A 22,700-nucleotide genomic window follows, 5' to 3' on the forward strand; every position below is an offset into this window, starting at 1 on the left:
GCAGTCTAAGCTATAAAGAATTTTATTCACTCTGGATGAAATTGTAGTTTTGGGGAGGGGGATTAAAATTAAATTTTTAAATACCTATGTTACTGGTTCTATCGAAAAGTACTATAGGCCTATAACGAAAGTTATACAGAATACAATTTCCGATCATTTATATTTTATTCGGTTTTACCGTACCGACTATGATAATTAGTGTGGTATTTCAGAGTCTGAAGAAAACTACATGTGAAGGCCTACAATATCAAAAGCGCATAACATTGATCAACAATAACAGTATAGTACACGAAGCTTTTCTTGATACCTGAGCTCCCTAGTGCTGAATCGGTAGACCTCGGTTATGTTTGAGATTCGTATTAGCAACCTTTGAAACACAAACTATGAATCGCTTATGCATCGCCGTGAGACGTCTGGCGTACACTTAACGTACTCGTCCGGCTCCATGGCTAAATGGTTAGCGTGCTGGCCTTTGGTCACAGGGGTCCCGGGTTCGATTCCCGGCAGGGTCGGGAATTTTAACCAGCATTGGTTAATTTCGCTGGCACGGGGGCTGGGTGTCTGTGTCGTCTTCATCATCATTTCATCCTCGTCACGACGCGCAGGTCACCTACGGGTGTCAAATCAAAATACCTGCACCTGGCGAGCCGAACATGTCCTCGGACACTCCCGGCACTAAAAGCCATACGCCATTTCCTACTAGTACTGTTGTTTACACAGCAAAGCCAAACTATAGAATTCATGCTAGGAACAAGATTCGTATCGAGAAATGTGACACGTTATATAGTGTGTGTGTGTGTGTGTGTGTGTGTGTGTGTGTGTGTGTGTGTGTGTGTGTGTGTGTGTGTGACACGGTTGTTTGCTTAAGATAATAAAGATTAAGAACACTCATATCGATCGATCATACCATCGATTCAATTCATATCCATTCAGTTGGCAGTATAACCGGAACCGGGAGAGCTCCCTCCTTACTCCTCAACCACGTAAAACTTGGTATCAAGAAAAGGTTCGCATATAGTAGATTGACCATTATTTGTAGTAATGTTCTTCGTCTCTAATGCTGCCACTCAACTTCGATAGATGGGACTACTGCTGCGTACCGAGTATAACAGCCTGCCTGAATACTGGCGGGAAATAGCTGGGGTGTTAGAAAACTTTCTTCTTTAGCATGTCATTCCTTTGGTTCATCATAGTATTCCAGCTATTCGATCCCTTCTCTGACGCGCTGTTTTGAATGAGCAGTGTGCACACTTAGGCCTAAGGCAGAGGCTCGCTTAGTAGTAATAGTAGTAGTAGTGGGACCTGGTCTAGAATTACTATTTAGGCCTATTGTAAATTATAGCATCATAATTCACTAAATAACTCAAAATTCAACCAAGAAAAGTGCCGTTTCTTAAGAAAAGCTTCTTGCTCTTTACATTTATTAAATTCTACATTCATTTTATTCCAAATTAGCAGTGAACAGGGTGTTTCTAGTCTGGCGTGGAGGAAAAATTAGCCCCGAAGTCAAAATTTTCCGCCGCCAGTGTAGTGAATTGAGATTTTCCGACACATCGGGTACTCCTAGGAAACAGATTAGTAAAAGGGCGTAGTCTTTGCCCTGGGACTCTCCACTATTTGACCCCCCCCCCCCCCCCACCGAAAAAAGACGAAGAGTGTCCACGGATCACGGCTGACTGCAGCTTGGTCATTCCGGCTCTGAAACTTTGGACTGTTAGATCGGCAGCGTAGTACTGTTCGTTAAAAATGAGAAAATGTGTGGCTTTTCATTTGATCGAGTATTTCATACAAAAGCATTACTTTTAAATGCGCCATTCCTACTGACGTCATTGTAATGATCTATGCTCATTTCAGTTTGGAAAACCACTCTGTCTTTCTGACGATGTAAAAAAGACAGGTGGAGAGTGAGTGTCTGCCATTATAATGAAAACTCCCCAACCTGATTGTGACCGATGGTAGGCAAGCGGGCCTATCGTTACAATGAATATTCCCTAACCCAGTCTTCATATGAGAAAAGACGTTTGGTGACTTCTCCGTCGCGTTTCAAGGGTAACGTTAAGAGCTATGCAATTTAATACAACCTTGTTCAGAACGTGTACACTACCTAACCTAGAATTCTGTACACAATGTAGAATTCGGTAGCGAAGCACGGATACATCAGCTAGTATAGTGTATAAATCCAATGTAATGGTGTGCAACACAAGGTAATAGAGTAGAACAACGCATCCTTGTCACACGAGCTTTATAGAACATTCCATCCATTTGTATATAGGCTACTGGAGACTGGAGAAGATACGAGAAAAACATATTGTGCCGTACTTTTCTAGAAGCCTGGCCAGGCAAGGTATATAAACGGACAGTCTTGGGAGTAGTGTTGTTAGTTGACTTGTTAGTGAAAGTTGTTAGTCGAGTGTGTGAACTCATGTTGTGATTTTGTTGTGTTGGTAATCGGTTGACATGCTAATGTAGCAGTCAAGTTTTTGTCAAGATGGTGGTACATTAATGTGTGTGTATAATGTGTATATAATCTGTAAATAAAACAGTGTGCACAATTGACAGCATCTAATGCGTGCGCCTTTGTGAATACGATAGGATTAAGTCCTGGCTGGTGGTGGTGGTGGTTGTATCGTCATGTGGGAACTGTTCACGTAGGATGAAATTGGACCCTCCGACTCGTTGGCTGAATGGTCAGCGTATTGGCCTTCGGTTCACAGGGTCCCGGGTTCGATTCCCGGCCGGGTCGGAGATTTTAACCTTCATTGGTTAATTCCGATGGCCCGGGGGATGGGGTTTGTGCTGTCCCCAACATCCCGGCAACTCACACACCACACAAAACACTATCATCCGTCACAATAACACGCAGTTACCTACACATGGCAGATGCCGCCCACCCTCATCGGAGGGTCTGCCTTACAAGGGCTGCACTCGGCTAGAAATAGCCACACGAAATTATTATTATTATTATTATTATTATTACTATTATTATTATTACCTCCAGCACACTGCAGGAGACGTGTACATGCAGCAAAACAATGCATCGAGCCATCGCTCCCTATTTTTAGCCAATTTGTTCGATAAACACAGGAGGATCACGAGGATGCTTGCCTTGTCCCCATGGTCACCCTACCTCAAATCTATTCAGCAAATCCGGGATGCTTTCAAGAAGGATATACACAGCTTGCACCATGCTCTCAACAATCTACTGTGCATTGTGGGAGGCTATGCAGTGGTCGTGAATCAGTACGGCTCCACACTGCTTCCAGAGTCTTGGGGAGTCCACGCCACGCCACATCGCCTCGGTCATCAGAGCGAAAGGAAGTGTTGCACATTACAAGCCAGGGTATATCTTATTCAATTGCTCGTCAGTGCACGAAGCTGAATCATGAGAGCATACCAGTGTCTGCCGTAACGCCGAGGAACATACTACACATCCTACGTTCAAACCAAATCGATGGAGACCATGCATAAAAATAACTTCTTCTACAGCTTTTCCCACACCTATGCGGTCGCGGGTGCGAACTGTGTCGCACGTATGGATCTGGCCCTGTTTTACGGCCAGATTGCCTTCCTGACGCCAACCCTATGTGGAGGAATGTATTCACTATTGCGTGTTTCTGTGGTGGTTGGTAGTGTTGCGAGTTGTCTGAATATGAAGAAGAGACCTTTGGGGCAAACACAAACACCTAGTCCCCGAACCACAAGAATCAATCAAACGCGGCAGTGAATCGAACCCAGGACCTTCTTAACCGAAGGCCTCAACGCTGACTATTCAGCCAAGGAGTCGGACGAGTGAAATAGAGATATGATACAAAGGTCAAAAGTGAGGATTTGACGGCTCGGCCGGAATTTCGAGACGAATACGTGAACACTTTCTTCTTTCTAATGTACAATATTTCAAGTTATAGCATTTTTCAATTTCTTTATTTTTACTTAATATTAAGCCAAGTACATTCTGCTGCTCGGTTAAGGGCCCGCTGTTCAAACATTATTATGCTCAGTTCAGGTCCACCATCCGTGAAAGAACTGATACCATTCACGAGAATATAATTAGAATCACCCACATGACGCAGTGTAGCCATCTGGTTAGTACCTCATTAACCGTTTCTGATGGAATGTTTTTATGCTGTTAGAAACTGAGAGTCGTAAGCGTCAAGTTCCACTTTCTACATGTCTGGTCCATGGCTAAATTGTTAACGTGCTGGATTTTGGTACAAGGGGTCCCGGGTTCGATTCCCACTTGGGTCGAGGATTTTAATCGTCATTGGTCAATTCTGAAGGCTTGAGGGCTGGGATTGTGTGCCGTTTCCAGCATTAGAATTCCTCACAGAGGGCCCCATTCTCATAGACGCGCAGGTCGCCTATAGGTGTCAACTCCAAAGACCTGCTGCCAGGTCATTAAAATAACTTTCCACGTTATTTTCAAGAATAGAAACACATGACTTTCGATATAGCATGAAATAAATAAAATTCCCGAACTATCAAGCAATCTCATTTAATACACGCATACCTACTTAAAATTATATAAATCTGTACGTCAACTAAACTTCTCATAGTATTACATAGTGTCAAATGTCGCTGCTGCTTCCACAATAAACATTAATAACATAAACAAAATGCTAAGTTGGTAGTCAAAGTAGCCTTTCGAACAGCAGAAGACACCAAAAAATTCGAACTTCTGAATGTTTATTCTAAAAGATGGGGCTATCTTCGGGACGATCTACCTATGTAAAGCAACTTTCTCACTTATGAAAAAAAATATCAAGAACAAAGTACGGTCACAATTAAATGATTCACATCTGCAGGACTGTTTACGTGTAACTACAAATGACTTCTCTCTGGGCATTACTCAAAAATACTCACGCTCGAGGATAACATTAACCTGATGAGATTATGTATGTATTAAAGCTTTCCGATTTCACAGAGCTCGCATAATTACTTTTTACACGTGGCTGGCGGTCATAAGAAATTTGAGAACACTAGTATTTTATAAACTCCTCTACCGGTGCCAGTGGCCACTAAACTTGAGCACTTTCTGAGTAAATGAATATTCCATATATTTGGGTATACTAAAATGTTAGAGGTCCACTAGAAATCTGACAGCAAACTATTATCATTTTCTCACACACAAAACTGCAACTAGAAACTATGTTACAAAATTAATGAGCCTAAACGGTCAGAAGATTAGACAATTAGGCAAACTTCTCACCTTGTTATGTCGGTGGCGGTAACGACGTCTCGACGTACCAGGGCGAACCCTCCTGGGGAGAGGATACAAGAAGCGATTGGGTCCCAGTAGAGATTCTTCCGTATCTGACATCACTTCCGGGCTCACGAGAGCGGTGACATGCCCATCTACATACATCCACATTTCGGACAGTAGGAGGCCGATCACTTTAAAGAAAGGTAACAAATAAAAACGAACACCACCTGACAGGATGCTATTCAAACATGAAGGATAAAGAAGAAAGTATCCTCTGTTGCAGCCTGCACACTAGAAGGATAATTTTCAATCAAAATCGTCTAAAGATGATTATGCGAATGTCAATAAAACATGACGTCATTGCTTTTTTCTATTAGAATGCTGGTGGTCATGTTACCCGGATTCAATAGTTCACACGCTGCCACACATATCTTTCATCTTCTCCGAAGATTCCTCTCGAGTTTTAGCAATCACACAGTCCAATGCATTTCACAGCGGGACTATAAGTAAGCAAAGCACTTCGCACCTTGTTTGGAGATGTCACAAATTACTGAATGACTCTGCTAATTGGAGTAAACACACGGTTAGAACATGGTAAATTGTTTACTTTTCTCCTTAGGAAAGCAAATAATATATATAAACACACACAAGTAATATCCTGTTAATTATCTTTTCCTATATGAAGGATGGGTACTAAACCGTCTTAATACACAGTGGAGGATATGCGTTTTCACAGCACACAGCTTCTCTTCGCAGTTCCCGCACTCATAACTACCCGAAGACACACACTGAAGCTGTTTCCACTGCAAGTAATTCATTAGCATTCGCTTTCACTGGAAGATGTCAATACTAACTATTTAGCTCCGGTCATTGTGCGGAGAGAAGAGGCCCAAGGCGTGTCTGCAAGAACGAAAGTACCAACGACCGCTGTTAAACACACACTCCTCCGCACACGAAATGGCACACAACCTGCAATCTCTGGAAGACTTCCAGATCAATTCTTTGCCAAGGATCTCTCATATCAGATTATACAGCAGAATGGATCACAGTCACCTATATCCACGAGACAGAAAAGTCTTCTGTCCAACTGAGCAGCCCGACTGCGAGAGAGACAATACCACCTTAAGTCAGGTACCTACGCACTCACAAGTGCCTGAAATGACGTCAGCGTCACTCACGACTTTTCCAGCGAAGTCTCTCTCACTCTTTGATTCATACTACCTTGAGCGCATTGCTCAACACTCACTTGACTACGCTACCTGAATATCCTCAAGAGGAGGCAGGCGCGGCACCTTACTCCTATAATCCAGGGCTGGATAAATCAGTAAAATATCCAGAAGCGAGCCGTAAAAAATAAAATCAACTTCCTTCCCTCTATAGTATTAACCGTCCGATGTCATCACCTTCAGCCGTCACAACTGCTCCCTTATTCGCCCTTCCTAACACGTCTATTTATGTTTAAAAATACCAGTATTCTACTGATTTCTGTCGGTTCTAGGCTTGGCTATTCATGCTGATCATCATTAGGTGACGTACTGACGTACTTAATCCCGAACAGTATTTACTACATACCAGTGCAGTACCTTAAGAACATATCTGGCGTCAAGACTGATCGTCCACTAAGCTTCTCGACGTAATAGTGAAAGGCGATACTTATAATCGTGTAATCTCCGTCTATAGATATGCTAGAGAGATGACGGTAAATAAATACTTTAAAAACGAAATTTACTGTCATGATTTTTGGACTCCACCAAATTAGTTTTTATGCGCTATTTTTTCTCGAGCGGAAAGGAATACCAAAGATATGTTGCCCCTGGACTGGAATTACTGTAAGTAGTCACAATATTACAAAATTTTAGGCACTTACACATTTTTCTTGTCGCTACGGCAGCTGGGATTTTCCAACCCAGCTCAAGTGTACAGTGGTCGTTCTTAGATTTCAATGATACTGCAACACAATATTCATTAACGTCATCAATCAGCAAACGAGTTCTGGGCATTTAAAGATCCAAGATGCCGGGTACAGAAAGGAAAGGCGGGATAAGGCCTTGCAACGTAATACAATCGGATTTTCTAAAGAAGAGGAACCTGGAGCATGCATATGAAAGCAATATCGATTCGTCTGGTGTCTCGTGATTGTAAAATAAGCCCACAAGTCGTGAGCCCCATGACAGTTCAATGAAGTGGTGTAACAATACAACAAACCTTCAATCTTGTTTACAAGATCTTTATCTCCTTAAACAATTTAGTATCCAATACAACAGACTGAAAATTGGATCTTCTACAACAGTTTTGTTACTCTTTGGGTACAAGTAATATATCCGCATGTTTATTATACGAGCTATAATACTAGAGAATTCACGAATTTAATTTTCAATATCATATCTATCAGCAGTGAGCATCGCTGATGTGGATACATTGTTCAGTCGTCGTGGTAAGGATGGAAGCAGGTGTGATTGTTTTTCAAAGCTGCGAATACGCTGTCACTAGCCCCTACTGATCATGAAGATTATGAAGACAGACTATCGAAATAAGAAAACGCGAAAGAATAATTACTAGAAGAATGAAAGGGGGGAAGGAATTATAGCAACAAAAATATTACAGCATCTGATTAGTGTAGTTAGTGAAGGTGTGTTATGTCTCTTCCGGTGCCACTATTTCCCGCTAGATGAGATTATTGCATCAATTACAAAAAATCGAAATAACTTCTGTTGTTTTATTATTATTATTATTATTATTATTATTATTATTATTATTATTATTATTATTATTATTATTATTATTATGGTCGTAATCATAACACACATAAAATGATATTCATTCAATAGAAGATTTGTAGTGTGTCTCGCCATTTCTATATTTCATCTTGAACTATTACAATTAGTTTGTCTATTACTACAATGAAAATCCATAGTCTGTTTCCAGTCATTCGACCGGGTCCGGAATGAATGAATGAATGAATGAATGAAGCCCCCATCTAGCGGCGAGGATAGGAACTGTGCCGTCTGCCGAAGCCTGTCGCACTCCTCTGGGGCAATGATTAATGACTGACAGATGAAATGAAATGATATGATAATGGAGAGTGTTGCTGAAATGAAAGATGACAGGGAAAACCGGAGTACACGGAGAAAACTCTGTCCCAACTCCGCTTTGTCCAGCACAAATCTCGCATGGAGTGACCGGGATTTGAACCACGAAACTCAGCGGTGAGAGGCCGGCGCGCTGCCGTCTGAGCCACGGAGGCAATCTGTTTGTCCTTCGTGTTATACAGTGTTACAATATTCTAGAACAAACATGTAACTGGTTAAGTTAGTCCTTATTTGATTTTACCTTATCTTCCTTTGCCACATATAAATACAAAAGAAACTGTTGTTCTTCCCGGTGTGATAACAGTAATAGTTTAACAATTTTACAATTGTACGCAGTTTTAGCTCGTTTTTTTTCTGCTTTATATTTACTACCCAGAGATGTGACTTTTTTTTTTTTTTTTTTTTGGCTATTGGCTTTACGTCGCACCGACACAGATATGTCTTATGGCGACGATGGGACAGGAAAGGGCTAGGACTGGGAAGGAAGTGGCCGTGGCCTTAATTAAGGTACAGTCCCAGCATTTGCCTGGTGTGAAAATGCGAAACCACGGAAAACCATCTTCAGGGCTGCTGACAGTGGGGTTCGAACCCACTATCTCCCGAATACTGGATACTGGCCGCACCTAAGCGACTGCAGCTATCGAGCTCGGTGAGATTTGACTCAAACTATTCTCTCTACATACCGGTACTCTCAATGTGTCATTGTCTCTTTCATTCTTTCTACACGTAAGGAACAACGACTCTCGTCATGTTTCTCTCTTTGACCTTTATTCTTATTTTTTATAGATATCCATTGAGCACCACACCGTATCCCTTACTTCTCTATTCGTCTTTCTTCCTTGAAACTTTTTTGGATAATTTTGCAGAATTCTAGTAATGGTCTTTAGTTCCTATATTCTGACATGATCATCTCTTTCTTAATAGCTTTCACTCTAATAGTTACTTTCTTACTCAGCTTCTCTTCGATATAAAATCAGACAAAAAGCAGTTCTAATTTTAGCCTCACATTCCCATGAGCTTTCTAACAAGCAGTATTTTTTATGGCTATGATCACCCAGTAATGAGAAAACGTTATTTCACAAAATGTACAAACAACCTTTTTCACACATTTCAGATGAAATAAAAACTTGGTATACAGATCAACAATAAGTTACTTTAAGATGTATTAACGTTTGGTAACCATCAGAACAATACTATTAAGTTATGATTTTCGAAGCGGAAATAACAAGAAAAAACGGCACTTTTTTGTTCAACCTGCGTTAAAATTTTAACTGGGTACGATAAAAATATATAGTCCACATAATTAAACGTACAATAAAATAAGATAAATGTTGGTGTGGCTTGTTTTTATGTGACACAAAGGATAAATATTTTATTAAGGTATTAACTCGTGTGTCTGTACAAAAAAAAATCCACGACAGTATTCTGCCAAGCATACTTTTCACCTTGATTGCCTAGTAATCAGCATGCTAAATTAAATATTTCCCTTCCGTTTCCCCTTCTTACTCTCAACTAATTCGTTCAAGACTGGTTAGTGGCGAAGGGATTTCACTTAAAAGCCAAATAAAACCGAAAGGAGCCACAAGTAGAAACGAAAACATTGGTTAGTTTCTTCTAACCACAAGCATATACCTGATTACTGCAAGAAAGATGCATGACATTAAGAAAGTACATATGACAATTCTATACTTTTCAGATAAAACACAGTATGTACGAAAGAATCGCAAACATTTTAAATATGATCTGTTATGCCATTAGTCTCTCCTCATCACTGAGCATCACTAATCTATTCACCCATCAACCTCTGCTCTCAATTGTTCGTGCGAGTAGTCACAATTGGTACTAACTACAGCTCAGCTTTGTCACGGGATATGAATAACAACACAGACGTTCCCGTAAACTCCAACACTAATGCGGGTACGTGAATACTAGGCCATACTGGTCACACCCAATCGTACATTACAACTCTCTTGAAAACTCCACTATTGGCTAGGTCAACCACCGTAGGCCAGTCTTTCCTTCGGTATCATTGCAAATCGACAAGAAGTGTCCTATTTTGCAGCTAAAAGTTCTTCGGCAGCACTTTGAATGTATTTGGATTCATTTTATTTCGTCGTCCATCAAGTATTTATGTCGAGTAGAAAACTTTCCTTCTAATCCCTTGGGTTTCAAAACAGGATGAACTCACTGTATCTCCCTTTCGATCTCTTCTCTCGAGATTATAGCTATCATTGACCGAACACTACACGGAACTGAATTGTGAGAACAGATATGAAACATTCATTGCGACAAGAAGCGATACGGAAATGGAAAATCACTGTCACGTCCCGGAGATGTGTGAATCGGCGTCTAAGCTTGTAGCAAGAGAGAACTATCAAGATTCTGTTCAAAAATGAATGAATCCAACATTTCCAATATACTGTATAGAAAATGGTGCGGAAGTCCAAGAAGTTGTACGAGAGAACGTAGTATACGAAAGGTTTGTAATAGTTTGAATATTTATAGAGGCCGTAAAAGTAGCTCATTTCGAAATAAAAATTAGTCTAGAACAGTCACTATTATAGATTAATTCAGTTATCTAAAAAACCGATGTATTTTAACTCGCTAACACACTGTTATGTTATAATAAATTGTGATGCATGATTATGGAAGGGAAAAAATAATTATGTGCATGATGGGACACGAGAGATGGATATTTTCTGTACTGTAAAGAGTTACACGTCTCCTGAATGACTGCATATTTTATGAGATGCCAAAGTGCCAGAATGTTGCCTTGAAAAGAAGCTGCTTAAATCTACTGACGAAGGTTTTTTACCAATAAGGAGTCTACTGCATCAGAACTTTAACAACACCTAACCAACTACACAGACAATAGACATCCAGGCCCACCAACATTTCCAATATCCCGATATGTACCACACGTATCGAAATCAGTAGCCTTGAACTGATAAACATTAAACATTCTGGTTCACCATCACCCAACGCATTCCAGCTATCAGTCGCGAATACGAATAGCCATATCATTGGTAATATGACGAAGAACGCAGTTGAACATCTGTGAAGTATTCATAAAAGTGAAGTGTCCTGTTCAGACGTAAAACGGAGAGGTTGGCTCCATCTCCGCAACCACGGAATAAGTTGGCGTATAAAGTGTGCTTTAAGGGGCCGATCCTTGGCACTTCAGCTGGCCTTGTCATTCCGCTCAAGAGGTGAACGTTCTCTCCACTATCTAATAACTGAGCTGGAAGTAACACGTTGTTGCTGTTTCCCTTTAAGGACCATGTTATGGTCATCAGTACTCATTACTTTACTTATAAAAAACTTAGCTTCAATCAGCAGATTCGTCCACGCAGTCATAGTATCCAACATTAAAAAAAAAAAACTCTAGCACGGTGGTTGGACACAAACGTGTGGCAGCCAACGTGTGGAGAATCAGGAGATAGTACTTTGAAATTATTAACAACATTCTAACTTAGTGTGCGTGTGTTTTCCTGTACAGTTTTAATGTCTCTGACAGCTGCATTTATGTTTGTTGGTTATGAAGTATTACTCTTATTCACAACGTATTAAATACGCCAAATTTCAATTATTCAAGCAGAGAAAATTAGAGTCACTGTGGATTAGAGCACTTACATAACAATCGCACAAAATAGTATAAATGTTGTGAAAGAAATGCAAACACAGCACTGGCTCACAACAGGTAATATCAGAGCAAGTATTCCTAATCTTCTGATGAAACTAACATTTTTTTAATAAAGTAATGTCCAGAAATGCTTCGTTTTTAAGTTGTATATAGTTGTATGAACGAAAAGTGAAATAATCTCAACTTGAAAAATTACTTTATTTACTTTCCATGATTATACATACAGTAACTTTTTAATCTAATATCAGATGTTAAGAAAATGATATTGTATACCGATGCATTTTAATACTTTAACCCTTAAATGCACACAGCATTGCATATGTGCAAAGGAGAGTTTACTTTCTTGTTATATATGTTTTACGATTTTGCAAGTGTGCATTTACTTCCACCTTGCAGACGAACACGAAAGGAGTCACTAGTGTATTAAAAAATGAATAATCTTTTATTTCATGACATTTCTTGCTAATCAGCTAGTGTGGTGTTAACTACAGCTAAGGTAAAACAAACAAAATGTTTACCTCAGAGAATTCGTAAGCAAGGACATCCCTAACAAGGGGACATTCCCTACTCGTCACCACCGATTTCGCTCAAATTTATAGACCATGCAGGGCTTGGCTAGAAATGAAAGTACCCAAAGTGGGAACTCCAGATGGCCAAGCGTATAGAAAATAAAAATAAAAATGTTGACGCGGCTCACGCACCGTATAAGCCACTTACGTTAGTGCGCACGCCGAGCAGTAGTTGGCGTAGCGGTAAGAGCTTGGACTAGTAATTCGATGGTCGTGGGTTCGACTCGTCGTGTGGAGAATATTTTTCTCAATTTTTATATTATTCATTTATTTTAATTTATTTTACTTATGCAAAAGGCATATAGGACGTAATTTTTTTAATGAGCGCACAATTGTAGAAAATTTGGAGTTGCTAACTTTCCCGACGTGTTCAAACAGGAATTCTTTTTTCTCCTTTCTTGGCTCTCTCCCCTCCTTGGGGAATGGGCCATAAACGTGAATAGTCGTTTCGCTGTAAATTCGTTTTCACCTGACAAGTGAAGGTTGCTCCTGGCGGCTGTACACAAAAAGATTCTTGGCGCAGGTAGACAATGACAATGAAATTCCAATTTTTTTACCTTTTCTATGCCTTTTGCGTATAAATAAATAAAATGAATTATTCACCTCTTTGCGTAATTCGAAAATGAATAATATAAAATTTGACAGAAAAATACCAGTCTCCACACGGGGAGTCGAATCCATGACCATCGAATTACTAGTCCAAGCTCTTACCGCTACGCCAACAACTGCTCGGCGTGCGACCTAGCGTAAGTGACTTATACGGTGTGGGAGTCGCGTCAACATTTTTATTTTCTATACGCTTGGCCATCTGGAGTTCCCACTTCGGGTACTTTCATTTCTAGCCAAGCCCAGCATGTTCTATTAATTTGAGCGAAATCGGTGGTGACGAGTAGGGAATGCCCCCTTGTAAGATTGAACTGTGGCAGTAGCTACAGAAATCGTACAACCTTGCATATACTGGTAAGTAAAACATACAAAACTCTTAACATTTTGTCTGATTCAAATAAATAGAAATTTATTTATATCGACAAATATTTTTTTAAATATTTTTCTGTTAATAATGTTTTACTTTTGGAATGAAAAACAATCATATTTAAAAGAAATAATAAATTTCGCATTTAAGGGTTAAGTTAAATTAACAGATCTCACAGAAGATAGAGCAACAAACGAACTAGCCTACCTACGCCTGTTTATTATTTCTATGCCAACAAGAATAGATGAAACAAATATAGCCATAATGCGAATAATGAGCTCTATCTTTTATAAAAGAAGCATTTCCGGAGATTTTATCAAGAAAAAAATGCGTATTTTCATGTCCTCTTATCATATCAGAAAATTAGGAATAGTTATTCTGATACACTTCTATAGCAAAATAAACCTGCCTTGCTGTGAATGAACCCGTGATCTTGGGATACGGAGGCTATGACTGATCCATGGAGGAAGCATATTCATCAGATATAACTCATCAATCCCTATGATAAAAGTGGAGACGCAGAACGTAGATTAAAGAATTCGTTAGATTTTCCCATCAAAAGCACTCTGGTAGCACCTTACATACGTTTTACAGTATGACTTTCAGCACCAATCGCAACTTGCTCCATTAAATGTAGCGAGGCAGCACAACGCCATGGGTTAGCTTTCACCTTCTCCCGTTAAGCAATAATTCAAATTCCAGGAATCACTGAGCAAGTTGCCTGTTCAATTCGGGCCGTATAGCTGTTAGTTTGTACTCGGGAGATGGTAGGTTCGAACCCCCTTTGCAAATGCTGGGGCTGTATCTGAAATTAAGGCCGCGGTCGGTTCCTTTCCAGTCCAAACACTTCCCTACCCCTTCGTCGCAAAAAAAACCCGAGTTGGTGCAACGTCAACAATTGGCAAAAATAAATACATAAAAATGAATTAATTAATTATCCCTGGATACTACTGGTGAGAGACGGCGTCAAGGATTTCTGGATTAACATACCAACTAATTTCTGAGCTGTCACCATGAACAGGAATTTGTTTATTCTCTTTTATCTTATAGCCACACTCAACTGCTTCTTTCCTTGAGCTTTAACGTGTGTCCAGTATTCTAGCATGCATTTTTGGCAATCATCTTTGCCTACCTCGCTTCTGCTACAAACCTTCCACAAATTTCATAAAGTCTGAATGGACAAAGACAAAAACTTTCTAGCTGAGTGTAATTCGATCGACGAAGCCAACATGGAACCAATCACATAAATCAAACAATAGGGACGCTGAAGAGTAATGGGCGTCGCTTCCGTTGGCCCTGACATCTTCCGGCGAGTTTTTGCTCGGTCATTGCACGGCGTCTCTATCAGTAACGGGTCACGAACACCAAACGGTGACGTACCGCATTCAGTGACTCATTAAGCAAGGAACATATTATTAACCATGAGAAAGCATGACAAAATCGAGTGCATAAGGTCACACACCTCCGATACTCCCAGCGATTTAATTCACCAACTCTTCCCGATCATCCACACCTCATTGTCCACATTTCATTATAACAGTCAGTATGTTGTGCCTTATCAATAACAGGTCGACATATAAGATCAAGCAGTGCTCTGTCCACCATAAAATCCTCCTCCATTAAAAGAAAAAACAGCAGACACACCAGGAAAACAGTAAATAAACTGAACAGGGCGCCCATGACAGTTCAGAGAAGTGACTTAGAAGACAAAATACTATGTAGTCGACATACTTTGTCCTTGTGGCAGCCTTCACCCTGTCTTGTCTGTCACCTAAAGAACATTTTTTCAACCCTGCTCTGTTCACCTAAGCCAACTTCTTGTTTTACCTATGAATACTCATAACTAGCTGCCGCTCTGGCGTTCAGAGAGATATATGCTTCTCTAAGTATTCTCCTGGTGTTGTGAGCCAGACAGTCCCCGCAGGGCGTACCCAGAAAATAATTTCGGGGAAGGATGGGGGTGGGAATGGAAGGGTGATGTAGTATGTACATACGTACGATCTCGAACAGCGACTGGTCAATTTAGTATAACACACGCCGTACGAAAACTGAAATACAAGACAGAATTAACATATCTAAAACACATTTAACAAACATGATACAGAATAATGTTTTAATTAGAAAAGAAAACATTAACATTACAAATCACTATTATAGCACCAAAAGAAGGCGGCAGTTAACTTTTCTAAAAATATCTAGCAACAGTGTCTGGGTTGACTTCTATATCTCGAAGAACTTACAGAAGAACCAAACCGTTCAGCCGATCATTTGATACTGAGCTGCTTGAAGAGGGTTGTAATCTCCTTAAAATAGAAACGGGCCATTCACTATACGACGCTGAAACAGGTAATGAAGCTGCAACCCGAAACGTGCCGTGCACAAATAGGTGAAATAACTTTTATCACACACATCCACAGCTTCCAACAAAGTTGTCCACTTCGATTACAGGTTACGGAATGTGTGGAAAATCTTCTCCAGGTTAGTCGTAATATAACGCACAACACACTACTCGACATTTCACTCCCATAAAACACGAAACGAAATCTACGTAAGATGGCGGGGCTGAAGGAGCATTGAATTACGTACTGTAGTCCAATTCTAGTCCAAGTCTAAAAGCACATAAACGCCTGAAAAATTAGAAAATATATTTTGTTTTAAATAAATGGAACCCAACCCCAGGGATCTTTTGAATGGTAGTGGTGGAGGTGGTGATCATTATCTTGAGACAAAAATGCCAATGGACAACCATCCTCGATTTCTTGAAGGATGCACTGTTAGTGCCAGCAAAATATATTTTGCTCTTGTATTTCATCATGTGAATCATCTGTGCCGTAAGTCTTAATGTGGTACTTCATTCCACGAGCATTTCTATTTAAAAACGGCCTTGTTAATGTCAGCAGATGACGTTGGTAAACACACCCGAAAAATCTGAAACAAATTCATTAAGGAGATCCTCATAAAATGTACCATTTATATAGTAAAATGTATATTAGGCGACGTTCTGATATGAACTATATAGCGCATAGAGAAGTAAGGATGGATGCTCTCCTTGAAGATCAACACTGCATGCTTGTGTCATGACCGCAACAGGAACAATACCTCGTTACCATGGTCGGAGGACGAGAGATGTCCTCCACCGTTATGCAGCACCCACACGGCAAGGACTGTCTCTGTGTCACCTAACTGTTACTTCACTTCTACTTAATGTACTAAAGCTCTTAATTATCTTAATCATCCGGACGTCCAAGATGCATCTGTAAGTGTGCTGCTGACAAAGCAGGTTTACATGCAATGCCGTACTACAAAAAACATAGAACTTATACTATCAGAAAAGAAAGTAAAGAAGGGACTCCTGCGAACCAAACGGTTAACAGCGTTACATCCCGGGTGCTCGAAAGGGTGAAGACGAAATAGATTCTTACCAGGATCTCTGGTTTCCCTTGCATGCCAGTACTGTATTTTAAAATTATACCATCAATAACTCTTATTCGTCCCAGAGATGTGCGACAGGCTACGTCTGCCCTCGATTGAAAAAAATTCAGGTTCTAAGCTTTTTTCAGTCGTGAAATTACCAGCGTTTCACCCCAGTGTGACAAATGACTCATCGTTGTGCTTCGAAGGAGGCTTGCAGCGATGTCTCAACGGCGCTCAGGTGTGGCAATCCAACTGATGAGCCCGCTGCCATACTGGATAGAAACGCTGGAAATGTCAGTATTTTAAAAAGCCTAAAGAGCTTGAACAGATCGTTATTTATTATAATGGAAGTTCTAGAAACAAATAATTTGTGAACAATTGTCCATGATGGCTTTATAACATAAATCCTGTTACTCACTGGCGTTAGTGTAGACGCTGTTGAACAGATTTATTTATTTATTTATTTATTTATTTATTTATTTCCAATTTCCCCAACTGGAGAGCGCCCCTGAAGACAAAGTATACAAAACAACAAGATGAATATTAAAGGTAATTGCGATTTGATTACATCATGGTTGGTAAGCACATCTGACATATGTTGTAGCATTAAAAGGTTTGGGAGATATGGTTCTTCACGATATGGATATAATATTTCTGGGCAGTCACTGCAAATTCTCTTGTTAATGCCTGCAGAACCTTACCGTTCATCAGGGTTCCTCGACGAGTGTAGAGAAAGTGGGCGAAGAGTACGTCACTTACCTGAAACAAAACAGAGAACAGTATTAACACCGAAATGTGCGGTAATACGAAAGAGTAAAAAAAAAAAAAAAAAAAAAAAAAAAAAGCAAGACAGGAGGCTTCTACAGTGTAAGCGTGACAAGCGACTTCACTGCTAACATGAGAGGGAGCTAGATCGTGCTCGAGTAAATAGGGATGACACAGCAAATGAGCAGAGAATGGAACAAGGATCGCACGATACATACTTAGTAAGGACTCATCCTACAGGGTCGACAATAGTATCCTTCCCAGTCGTGGACTTAAAAACCAATCAATGCACGTGTGCCCCGCGCTATTATTACAATACGATTCTTGAATGTTGACGACCTTTGTAACTTACTCATATCTGCTATGCCAATACCTTTATCTTCTACCGCTTTTTTCACACTCGTGGGGATGCGGATGCCAATTGTGCCTTAAATGCGGACCTGGCCCAGTTTTATGGCGTTCCTGACGCCAACGGTATGTGGAGGGAGGATGTATTCACCAGTATCTGTTTCTGTAGAGCTAAATTAACAACACTCCATTGGCATGAAGGCCCTTGTCACATGCCAAAATAACTTCCGGTGAAGCAATAATGTAGGAATAAAACCGTAAAATCTAAATTCGCGAATATCGCCAATATAAAATTGAAATTTGGATTCTATATATTTCTTGCTATGTACATGTTTTAGATAGAACTAATATTTTCCGAGATATTTGGAAGTTTGTGAAAAATGTAATAAGAGCAAGTATCTCCTTGTGCAGCAAAATCGCAAGAAACATTGCAAATTGAAAATTATTCTTGCACTGTATAACAATAGAATAATATACAACCTAGTGAGCAACCCGGATGTCCCTCAACTTAAATACCGAATTTCAAGAAATTATGATTCATCGTCTCCCCACAATGCCGCAATAAACAACAAAAATTGAACTGAACCTACTTTTTTACTTTTTGAGATATAAATGAAGTACGAGGCAAAAATTTGAAGAGTACAGACAAAATTATAATCTTATTTGTTTATTTACTTGCTTACGTAACTCAAGGACTACCTAACAGAATTTTTTTTTCAAGTTTTATATTAATTTTAATATGGAAATGACATCGATCATTTTTGATATAGTGTATATTTAAATAACAATAAATTTAAAACAAAACAGAAAAGGAGAACGAAAGAGACAAAAGATTAGGTACTAATCCTGAGAACTATGTAAGTGATGGCGTAGAATGGCGACGGACTCCATTATCAGTGTCCTTACTATTCTTTGAAAGTACTGTACGGGATGTCCGGCTATATGCAGCCACTCACGAAAAAAACATAGAATAGATTTTAAATGATAAAATATATGACTTGTCTATCTCACTGTAGAGTTTCTACCACCCGAATTTAGCGCTGACTGGGAGGTTTCAGGATCATACAGGTTACAAGAACAAAGTTTTACTAGAACCAGAAATATGTATAGTGCTATATAAGGAGAACTTTTCGAATTACTTACACAGCCAGGTCTCGATAGAAAAATAATAGTCTTCCTCAGTTGCAGTTCCACAGCATACCTCTACATGGGCGTGCTTTGAAAGCAATAAGGCCAACCACAGACGTACAGGGTGCTCATTAAAGTGCAGTACATTACAATCAAAGAAACATGCTTGACCTCAAGTCTGTTGAAGTAATCTCTGTTAAATATACCAACCCAACAATTCAATACGCTGGTATCATTACAACTTGCCCCCTTCCTCATAGGGACCGTTCTTAAGTGTCACACATGATACAGTAATAATGATATGTACACTCAATCGCACAAAAATCGGCCGTCTCAGAAGATGACTTCCTTTCAAAATCCTCTTGTTGAGTCAGGATGAACATATTGTGCAGGTGGTAGGAATTCCATGCATCATCTATTTGGCCACCGGCTGTCCACAGTTTACGAATATCCTAGAGTTTCGAGAATGTATACAATTAAATATTTCTTTGCCGCCAATTTTTATGCAGTTGAGCGTACATAAGACAACAGTGGTTGTAAGGAAGAATCTCAGAAAAATCAAAATCAATACACAGATGAATAGCACTAAGACTGATCAAGTAAAGAACCATAGTTATCTGGGAAAAGACAAGATATGCGTGATGAAATTAACTGAAGAGAAGAATAGCCCTGGCAAAGTAGGCATTTATGGCAAAAGGAGGTATTTTGACTAGTAAACACAACAACAAAGAGAGTACGAAATCTTTTCCAAAATAATTTATATGGACCACACTGCTTTAGGGAAATAAAAGCGGGATTTTATGAACACGAAGTAGCAGAAATGTGGGTATGGCGCAAAATATCAAGAACGAGCTGGACTGAAAGATAAAATAAACCCAGAAGTAAAGGAGGCCAGAAGGGTGTTAAACTTTACATTTTAGCTACATATTCCTCAGGAACAAGAAACTCAGTACACTTCTTAAAGTGCTTAAAAACTACAACGAAACTTGCCAAAAAAAATAAAGTACATTTCCCCAAAACACAAGCGGTATGGGACAAATGTCCTCCAAACGTTTGAAGATAAACTATTTTCTTTTTTGAGGGTCCATATTAATAGAGAAAAATACTTTTTTGGATACATTTGTACCCTACGTCTTTATTATTAATTTTTACACAAAATTATGACTCAAAGGAATATCTTTCGCGAAAACTGTACTTAAAGTTGTGATAGAAATTTGAATCTTCAAATGTGATTTGTTGCTATTTCCGCCCTTGTCGATGAACTAAGACAGAGACATTGTATTGTGCATCCATTTTGTCCTAGAGCAAGGTGAGCAAAGCTTAGTAGTCTTGGAGCAAATACTTTCTTAGATATGAAGCTGCAAAACGGACCTAAAAACATAAAGATTTTACGCCGCAGTGCCCATAAAATGGTTAGAATAAGGGCGAACCCTTCTCGTACAAAACGAACAAGTTCAGTCAGTATAGAAACACATGTCGGCTTGTACAAGATTTCTTCAGACGTCATAACTGCATCGAACTGAAAAAACTGATATAACAGGCACGACTGATAGGCCCATATTAGTCAACGTTTCCGTTTCTTATAGGTGCTCAAAGAAGTCTAATAACGGAGTTACAAGACGTATGAATGCTGTCGTTTCTCTAACCTAGATCAACACTGAGCTAGAGTCTAGGTCCTACCGTATATGCAATTTACCCACGCGGAGGTTGACCACCGATATAGTACATTATGGTACATTTTCTGGAAAGTAAACTCATTAAGCATACGCACCAATACGGTAGCAAGGTAGTTCTAAGGGAATTTCGAACTGCCAAAATGCTTCTTCCCTAGTTGTCCTTTTAGGAGCGGGAAGATGCAGAATCTGAACTCATATCTCAGTGCTCAAGAGAGCTGCAATTAAGAAGCAACTAAGAGTACTAAGAAGAGGTGATAATCCACTGAACACACACGCAGGCTTTCAAAAGGGACCTAAATATATTTCAATGAAACTTGTGTCAAAGATCAAACAACATATCCTAAATCACTTTGCCGTAAACTAAACGACAGTGTTATAATTAGTACCCGAAAAATAACTGGTCGGCTCGGAGCAGTTGGCCAATGATAAAATGCTTCTTGCAGATGATGATACACTGTACACAGAAGTCTAATAAATGCTGCAATTGTGAATTTCACCGAAAGGAAAAGCCCTCTCAGTTTTAATTACTGTGTTGATGGGGTGGAAGTATCTCATGGGGATCACTGTAAGTACCGACGTGTTACTATAAGGAAGGATCTTCAATGGGGTAATCATATAAACGGGATTGTAAATAAAGGTTACAGATCTTTTCATATGGTTATGGGGGTACTGAGATGTTGTAACAAGGGTGTAAAGGAGAGGGCATAAAAGTCACTGGTAAGATCACAAATAGAGTATGGTTGTAGTGTATGGGACCCTCATTAAGATTACTTGATTCGAGAACTGGAAAAGATCCTAAGGAAAGCAGCACGATTTGTTCTGGGCGATTTCCGGCAAAAGAGCATCGTTACAAATTTGGTGAAAACTTTGGGCTGAGAGATGGAAGTAACGAGATGAGATGCTCGACTATGTAGGTTGTTCCGAGCTGTGAGGGAAGCAATGGCGTGGAATGACATTACTAGACGAATAAGCTTGAGTGAAGTTTTTAAAAGTGGGAAAGATCACAATAAGAATGTTGGAATTCAAGAGGACAAATCAGGGCAGATATTCGCTTATCGGAAAAGGAGTTGAGGACTGGAATAATTTAACAAAGGATATAACTTAAGAAAAAAGACTATGTAAAGAACTGATACGGAATTTGTCACGTGGGCAAAAGCCCTAAAATACAATCAGTGGTAATTTGATTGACTAACGAAGAAAATGCAGGATTCCGGTTCAAAATCACTCATTTTGTCATTCTGCAGCCAGCCTATGCAGCAACGGCAGGCGTGCAGGGATGTTCTGATGTCTTGATTTTCTTATCAAGTTTCATCTCAATCGATGCCTTCGGTACACCAAGTTACATTTTAAATTACATCACCAAATTATGATTTTTTAGTGAATATTATTTTACAGCAGAATGACTATTGCCATTACGTTTTTGATGTTTTATTCTTGATTGGAATGTCTGGTCCAACCCAATCATCTCCCTTCTCAGTCGGAAATGAGGACTGCCAGGGAGTAAATTATGGTGATGCCGTCACAATTTGAAATATGGTTCTCAGTGTGGTAGAAAGATACTGGAACAAACGAGTAACCCTATACAGAGCCCTAATTGCGACACAATTTCACTAACAAGAAACGGGGTGAAAAAGAGAGAGACTATAATTTGTGAGGAATGCGACCCTTCTAGACCCTTCCTCAGCCGTGTGTGACAGAGTTCCTCGACAGATGCACGAAAGTCCTTCTATTGCTTTAAAAAGGCATATGGATACTGTTACTCTTGTATAGAATTTAACGGATTGGCGACATAAAGCCATATAAAAATATCTATATACGTACCGGTATTAAAATACAACAAAAGTTATAGGAGAGTTCTTGCACCGTCTTCCCATCGGAGATATCTCAGGCCTCGA

General features: G+C 39.7%; 1 protein-coding gene across 4 annotated transcripts in view; it reads right to left on the reverse strand.

The window, feature by feature from the left end:
* LOC136858688 (uncharacterized) overlaps positions 1-22,700 on the reverse strand; it is a 748,600-nt gene that overhangs the window by 273,535 nt on the left and 452,365 nt on the right. The window contains exon 1 of one of the 4 annotated variants that reach the window (XM_067138416.2): positions 5,207-6,277. The exons of the other annotated variants lie outside the window; for them this stretch is intronic. Coding sequence (XP_066994517.2) covers positions 5,207-5,368 — 162 coding nt within the window. The 5' untranslated portion in view covers positions 5,369-6,277. Of the gene's footprint in view, positions 1-5,206; positions 6,278-22,700 lie in introns of those variants that run through there. 4 annotated transcript variants of the gene reach the window in all.

Source organism: Anabrus simplex, chromosome 1, assembly GCF_040414725.1.
Source record: "Anabrus simplex isolate iqAnaSimp1 chromosome 1, ASM4041472v1, whole genome shotgun sequence".
Lineage (NCBI taxonomy): Eukaryota > Metazoa > Arthropoda > Insecta > Orthoptera > Tettigoniidae > Anabrus > Anabrus simplex.